General features: G+C 37.9%; 1 protein-coding gene across 3 annotated transcripts in view; it reads right to left on the bottom strand.

Annotated features, from left to right (window-relative positions):
* LOC105179882 (transcriptional corepressor SEUSS-like) overlaps positions 1 to 4892 on the bottom strand; it is a 9056-nt gene extending 4164 nt beyond the window's left edge. For 2 of the 3 annotated variants that reach the window (XM_020691822.1, XM_020691824.1), the window contains exons 1-8: positions 4491 to 4892; positions 2569 to 3981; positions 2357 to 2476; positions 1868 to 1916; positions 1351 to 1565; positions 1195 to 1263; positions 911 to 1008; positions 22 to 115 (exon numbers count right to left, since the gene is read on the bottom strand). In XM_020691822.1, the coding sequence (XP_020547481.1) occupies positions 22 to 115; positions 911 to 1008; positions 1195 to 1263; positions 1351 to 1565; positions 1868 to 1916; positions 2357 to 2476; positions 2569 to 3603 (1680 nt within the window). In that variant the 5' untranslated portion in view covers positions 3604 to 3981; positions 4491 to 4892. The remainder of the gene's footprint in view (positions 1 to 21; positions 116 to 910; positions 1009 to 1194; positions 1264 to 1350; positions 1566 to 1867; positions 1917 to 2356; positions 2477 to 2568; positions 3982 to 4490) is intronic. The other variant, XM_020691823.1, reaches the window with a different exon arrangement.

The following is an 8252-nucleotide window of genomic DNA, read 5'->3' as shown; positions in this document are numbered from 1 at the left end:
AGGATGTAAAATGCATATTACCTGCAGGCATCTGACATATCTCTTTGTATATCCCAAATCATTTACCAAAGGAACTTCCAATGCCTTGGCCAGTTGACGAGCTGAAGCCACAAACCTGGAAAAGGAAAGGGAATAAAACAAGTAAATCTCTATTCCCTACTACAAAATCTAGTTCAGAATAAGAAAGACTTTACCGCAACTTTCACTCAGACAGAGAGTTTATTTCACTAGTCATACATTTCCATCGCAAACTAGATACTTCTTTTCTCAGGATCCCCAAGAGACACATAAAGGCATTTATGTAGCTCAAACACACAGTGCACAAAAGGGGACTCGTTTCCACAGCTTACTACATGCATCGACTGTGTAACCATGTTCTATTTCCATCCTGGTGAATTGCAGACCAAAAATTGCGACCATCAATAGAGTGCAACAACTCCATACATGTTCACAAAATTCAGTTATTCTCCGCCATTTCATCATCATTGTAATAAAAAGGAGACGATGTTATAGAAGCCATGTAAATGAACTTAGGAATTTCAGTGATAGAGACAGAAAATCACTTTTTTCTTTTGAATCAATTCCCACAAGCAGATCAGGATGACAGTCAAACTACAAACCAGATCTTAACAATCAAGCCACAGTGCCTCTGGTGGAAATGGATTGTCCTCCCCCCGAAGCTACGGGAGCCTTCCCCTCCTTTTAACAATTTTAAGAGTTGAAACCTAGTGCTTTGACCATAAAATTATCACATTCATGCAACAAAAACCACCAAATGACAGACTAGAAAAAAAATAAACATCATTTTCCACCTGACAAAAAGAAGAATGCATTGACCAAACGGGCAAACCACAGGGACTGCATAAAGGCATATCAAGATTCATATTGAAGGCAAATAACTCTAACTTACAAATTGCAGTTATTTTGTAGCTCAGAAGCAGAGACATTGGTTGACGAGTTCTGTGTAGCAGACTGGCACTTTTGGGCAGCAGCGCCAAGTTGGCTAACCTGCAATTTGCAAGCAAATAAGTGAGATATGTTACCGGTGCACATTAATATTAGGAGACACTGTCTCTGCTTAGACCATGAAAAGACTTGTAGATGTGGACCACCTGCCTCAACCAAGCTATTTCCAAAAAAACTTTGCACATATAACAGGAATGCTTGTTCAAGTTGATTACCAAAATAGCTAACCTGGGGTATCAGCAACCTCCTGGGAATAAGTTCTTCATGACGTCGCGCACAAAACTCCCAAGAGCATATCTGAAAAGTTAGTTCAGTGAGGGAGACAGCGAAAGCAAATAGCAGTTTTAAGACAACAATAAGAGTAAAAGTAAGTCTAAGTGTAACCTTAAGGTCAGGAGAGAACACAATGCGTAGCTGACCATCACGAACAACACGAAGTTGCTCAAATACACTCTCCTGTATGGCTTTTGCATAGTCCAGAACAATTTGCCCAGACGAATTCTGGTACTCCCGAGGCATGTCAACATAGAGTAGTTCTTCTAAAGTACCACTTTCATATTTTATTTTGAAGAGCCTGGGCAGAACCTCAACAGTGGCCTCTGACAGATCATACAGAATACTGTTACATGCATGCATAGTCTTGTTTATCTACCAATTTAGTAATCTTTTCCCTTTTCCACATATAGCGGTTAGTTTTGCAGGAGTATCGGAGGTGGGGGTGGATTTGACATTCTGAAGCAGGTGTTCTGAAAAGAACACCAGATCAGAGCATCAGAGCAAGGGGATGCAAAACCATGATAACCATAAAAAGAAACAAAGAAGTGAACAACACACCAGGCAAACAAATCAACATATAGACAGCAAGAAAAGACAAGGATAGCAAAACATAGAAGGAACGCACCAAATCCACGACCAGGCTTGCGGTTGCAGATTTCACAGTGCCAAACATCCTGAAAAGCAGATGGTCACATTGCTTCCCTTAGTGACAACATTAATAGGTGAACAATGAATCTCAAAACTGCATGGGATATAACATCATTCTTCACACTACCTCTGACAAAATTCAATTAACATGGAGAGTATATTTGTGAAAACAATACTAAAAACATATAAGTTGATTATCTTTAAAGTATTCAGATAACCATAAACAACATAACTAATTATATTTGAATGTTTTACAATTTCAAAATTATCACGAGATCAATTAATTACTCAAAAGATAAGAGATCTCGACTTTGTGATGTAGCCAAATACACAATGAAGAGAGAGGGAGTATTTCGTTACAGAGATGAGCTGCACCTTTTAAATCATTGAAATATTTTGTTAAAGTTGAAACATAGGATAATAGTCAGGGTTGCCCATCAATTATTGAGTCTGTAATCCAACTGACCTGAGGGAAAACTCCAGTAGTCTGCCGGCCACTTCCATACATTGAGACGCACCATTTTTTCTTGGCATTAGGTGCAAAATATTCCGCAACAAATTTCCTCCAGAACTCAATATTGTTATCCTACAAAACAAGTGATGAGTGTGCTTCCATTAGCAACCAATGAAAGTCCTCTGTTTACCAAAGTAACAACTGATTCAATAACAGTGTCTTACTTCAGGTCTATGTTGTTGCTGGTACATGTAATGTGTCAGCCTACGGGCACCCATTCCAGGCTCATAAACTGGTTTTACAGGAGATCTAATAGGCAAGTTCTGTGGTTGAAACTGTGGTTGCAGTTGGGATCTTTGTTGAGGCATAGATTTCAAGAGTTGCTGTTGTTGCTGATGTTGGATTTGCATAAGCCTCTGTTGATGCAAAATTTGTGCAGCTGCAGCAGCCTGAGAGGACTGCCTGGACAGGAGGAGCTGCTGCTGCTGTTGCTGCTGCTGTTGTAAGAACAGAGAAGGGTCAGAATGCTGAAGTTCCATTTTGACGGGGCCCAAGCTTCTAACACTCTGTAATTGCTGTGGTTCCAATTTCACAGAACCAAGATTTCGCATAGCTTGCAGTTGCTGAGGTGCTTGCTCATTAGTCACTTGTGGCTCCAGCTTAACAGGTCGAACACCTCCTAATCCAGCTCGCATTGCTTGAAACTGTTGCTGCGGTTGCTGGGGTTGTGGCTGTTGTTGGGGATTGCTGGGTACAGAAAACTGCTGCTGATTGTGTTGAACATTCTGAGGATCAAGTTGCTGAGATTGTTGTTGGTCCATCAACATCTGGCTGCCAGACGTGTTTGCAAGTTGCTGTTGCCCTTGAACTTGACCAGATGAATTTGGGTTGGCTGCAATAGATGAAGACATTAAAGATGAAGAAGGATGATTAAATCCCATCCCAGTTCCAACATTAGAGAGTGGGTCACACTCTGCCCCACCATCAATAAGCCCCCTCTGGGAGCTCCCAGGACCAGGGAGCCCTGAACCTGGACCCCCATTTCCAAATGACTGATGGAGCAAAGATGAGACATTGGGAACATTTCCGAGCATGTTCATGTTATTAAACTGATTGCGCGGCGAAACCAAAGATGAAAATGCATTCTGTGAAGGCATTCCAGCCCCTTGACCACCCAACAGCCCAGAATTTGATCTTAACAAAGAAGGTGGAATGGGCTGGCCTCCACCAAGCGGTGTGGGAGGCCCTTGAGGCATCATAATTTGCTGAAATCAACACAGTCCAAATTACAAGACTCTTAATACACACTACAGATTACACTTCCAAGAAACATTAATCTAAAACCTTCACCTCATTAAACTGCGAATGGACTACACACTCAGAAAAAATTATAGAACTCACTATCAAAATACACACACAGTCAACCAATGTTAGAATCTTTGGAAGGTCTGCAATGAACTTAAGGCAAAGGGATAAGCCTCAAGCATGAGGACATGCTTGTGTATTTCGCATAATTCAAGTTGAGAAAAAGATTCTATGAAATCAAAGAAGCTAACTTTATCCCTGAACATCCTAACTTTTGCCGCTCTTCTATTCAAATTCAAGTGACAATCGTTCACACCCTGCGCTATCAATACCTGCATTAAACAGTCAATTTAAGTCAGATTTCTCGTCTTCATCCCAAAACAGCAAGTAAAAAGCATGAGTCTGGTTATAATGGCGAGCAAAACAAGAAACAAGGAAACTACAAGTAAAACATAGATCTTTAGGAACCAGATTGAGAGTAGAAAAGTTGATATTCTTTTAGGTTCAAAATAGCAAATTTATTTATAAGAAAGGTAATGGCTAACGGTAAGCTACAAGAATTATTGCTTTCCTTTCCAAGAAATCCAAGAATTTAGTAATATTAGAGTAAATATAGGACAAGAAAAGCTAACTCGATCGAACCCTAAATCTTGCAAGAAAAACAAAGGCATTCGATCTAAAGCTGAAATAAAGCGAAACTATCTACACTTCAGATAAAAATACAAAGCAAAACTCTAAATCATCACATGCCCACATAACTTCCTTAAAACATTTGAAGTTGAGGAAAACAACAAAATTCAAATTTAGAAAACGAACACTGAAATGAAGAGCACAAACGTACCAAAGCAAGATTAGCAGCACCGGTGTTAAATCCACGAAATTGAAGTTAAAACACGGCACTCTTTGTACTCGTCTCTTTTTCAAGCATCAATTAATCAAACAAATCAAATTAATTCCCCTCAGAGATACCCCGAATCAAGAAAACAAAAGTATAGACAGATACTCAAGTGTACATATGGATAGTAGCTGCAATAAAAGTCTTGTCAAAATCAAAGACGCAGTTGTATTGAGCAAAGCTTTTTAGAGGGAGAAAGATGAACAGAGAAGAGAGAGAAAGGGAAAGTGTGTGTACTGGGTGTGGGTTTTTATGGCGGACGTCAAACTTGCATTGGATCGGATTGAATTTCTCTCTCTCTCTCACCCATTTCATTCTTTCATCAACTTTTAACTCTCTCTCTCTCTAGTCTAAGTCAAATCTTCTTCTTCTCTTCTATTAATGATGATGGATGTGGAAGTGGATATTTATTTATGGATGGATGGATGGATGGATGGATGGATGTATGTATGTGCGTCATTGTATATGTACATGTACATGGGTCATGAGCAACAATGTCCATGTATGTGTCTCATGATGGAATGTGTTTATCAAGATTCAACACACATGACATGAGTCCCCAGCTTACATGCTCCATACAGCACCCTCTTTTAGGGTTTGGTTTGTGACTTGCAAAAACGGTCTTTTTCTTCTAAATATTTGCTCTCGTGGCACGTAATTTTTGCATGTATATAATAAACAAATTTTATATTTTAAAATATTATATAAATAAACGTAAATATAAGAATCATAGTATTTCAAAAAAAATTAAATATTGTATTTCAATTGATTTTCTTTTTTATATATTAGTATAAATAATAATAGATCAATTACATATTAGATTAAGTAGGTATTGTATTCTAGTAATAAATATTTGTATTATATTTTTAATATAGCAAATACTTACATTATAAGTAAAATGTTGCATGTTATATACATCAATAATATTCAATTTATCTATAAAATATGTGCACATAATTTCTGTGCGTATATATACTTTGATTATTTATGCACCACTTGTGCACAAAACATAAAAGAATGCACATATGCATAGAACTTGCACATAGTTAAATATATATGTTTTATGAATTGGGAGGCTGCACAATACATATTTTTCAGTTGATAATTCTATATTTCAAGTGCAATAAAGTAGAATTTATGATCAAGTTCCTCTAAATATAATCAATATATCCCAATTACTCTTTGCTCTCCTATTTCTTCAAGCTTCCACCTTACATGCAAGTGTGCATTAAGGCCACCATATCTATTCTTCCAAGTTAATTCTCACATGCATTATGAGATTATTGCAACTCTAATTTCTTGAGTAGAAGTTGTAGCTTCCTTGTTTTATCTGATTCAAATTATGTTTTTCTAGTCTTCTTAAGTTAGATTTTCGTTAGATTGTATTGTTTTGTTGATTCAACTAATATTCGAATTATATAATACAACAAGAATACTTTTTCATTTATGTTTTGGTATTTGAAGAAATAAAAGGTTGCGAATTCAAGTTCCATAGATATGTGAAGCTAGGTACTTAAATTTAAGAATGATAATATATTATGTGACCAAGTAAGAAGATGAAAAAATGGACAAGCATGGCAAATATTTATTCAAGTTTATCCCTAAATATCATATGACATGCACAAATCTTGCACGGTCTTATAAATATGGCAAATGTTCTTTCATGATACTTCACTTTTCACATACCTTTGTCAATGCCAAAGTGTTAAGTTTCTTTATACTTTGATACTTCCTTTCTCTCTCTCCCTCTCTCCCATGGATATAGAATCCGGCACACACTGTAGTTGATAGGATTTTCATCAACATAAAAGGTTAATTTGTTGATTCTAACAACTTTCCCACTTTTTGTTAGATACTTGTATGCTGGGATTAATTTGAAAACTTTGTCATTATATACATAGCGGCAATACTTTGTCGGATAGCGATGAGTTTGTAGTAATGATGAAGCAAGATCATAGAATCTGAAATTTCTGCCTTGCTCCATGTGTCGGTATAATGAGGCATGGAGTAATATACTCGGCACAATGCATGTAAACTTGGATGCGTGAGTCTCTGCTTCTGCAATCAATTTGTGAGGTGCAGTTATCAATAAATTAGATGGTATATCAGTTACTGAATAATATCAATATACTACATATTTGAGGACAGGGCAGGATCTTGGAGCAGTCTAAGTTGGAGTAAAATGGGAAAATCAGCAAAGAGATTAAGTAAAAATTGCAAGATGAGAATATAATGCCAAGGCAACATCGAGCCGTTCATTTATTCATAATTTAGGCCATGGTAGCTGTGTATGCAATTTACTCCCATTGACTCTTTATTTATTGTAGCATACACAGGAAAGCTCCATTCACTGCTTTGAAACTTAAGCCTGATTCTTTTCTGCCGTGACTGGTGCTTTTGGAGGATCTTCTTTCTCAGTAATTATCTCACCTGTCTTCTTGGTGGAGCAGGCATCCTCAGTAGAATTAGGCCCAGAGGAAACTTGGAAGGAACTGCATTTCCCTTCCTGATCACATGAACAAGTACTTCAATTTAAAATAAGATGGGAGTTGGAGAATTCAGAATAAGTTTGGTGACAAGGATTAGAGACCTTAGCTGCTTGTACCTCCTTCATCATCTTGTCAAGAAGATGAACAGGCATGGAGTTCTCCCTCTGAAGCCTCAGCTTCTGCATTTTTAGATCGGTTGAGAAGAGACTTTTTCTTACTGAATATGATGAATGAGGTGTGTGTGTGTGTGTCTGTGTGTGTGGAATTAAATAGGGAGAGGAGTTAGGAGAGGAATTGACACATGCACTGTGATGTGCCACTCCCACATTTCTTGCTTCTTACTCTTCTCTTTTGATGTTGTCATTGTTTCGCCACATTTCTTCTCCATCCACTAACAGCTTCCACCTCACATGCAAGTGTCTGAAGGTCTATCCCTAACTATCTCAGGACAAGAAGGTGATGCATGAGACCCTCCAGCCTTGTTTTACCTGATTCAAATTCTGTCTTTATTTGGTTCAGTTTCTGCATTGACTTTGATCCCTAATTATGACAGAGATTCTTCCTTTTACAGCTTTACATGGGGGTTAGTTCAGTAATTCAGCCATTCTAACTGCTACGTGCAACGTTGATTCACAAAACATTGTATGGAGTCCATTAGCCTGCTGCTTTGGGATTTCAGGGGAAGTTAGATTAAGTAACACTTTAATTAGGCCATTCATACTTCCCCATTTTATCTTATCTTAATGCACTTTGTCACATCTCTAGATTGTATGTTATTGAACAATATCACATTTTTGAGGAATGAAAGATCAAATCCAGGCAACTTGCAAATGCTATCATTCAACACCGCATCATTCATTATTCATAATGGCCAGAAAATGCATGTCTTCTGGTCCAGCTACACAGTTTCTTACACCATCCTTGCTTTATCATAGAGGGGCAAACTGCCCGAGCTTGCTGCAACTTAAGCCGGACTTTTGCCCTTTCCTGATGCTTGTCCAGTTTTTGACACTGAGGGGTCTTCTTTCTTGTTGCATATATCTTCAGTTTTCTTGCTGGAACCATCAACCAGACCCGAATCAAAGGCACTCCCCAAGTGCAACCGAGCCAGTACCCCAGCAGCATTGGCAACTTCCTGAAACCAAAGTAGTTAAAAGTTTTAGAAGCAATATGAAGTTAAAGAAGCATGGAAATTGTACTTAGAACAATTGTCACAGAC

Source organism: Sesamum indicum, linkage group LG2, assembly GCF_000512975.1.
Source record: "Sesamum indicum cultivar Zhongzhi No. 13 linkage group LG2, S_indicum_v1.0, whole genome shotgun sequence".
Lineage (NCBI taxonomy): Eukaryota > Viridiplantae > Streptophyta > Magnoliopsida > Lamiales > Pedaliaceae > Sesamum > Sesamum indicum.
Note: the sequence above shows the minus strand (reverse complement) of the source record. Positions and strands in the feature narration are given on the sequence as shown.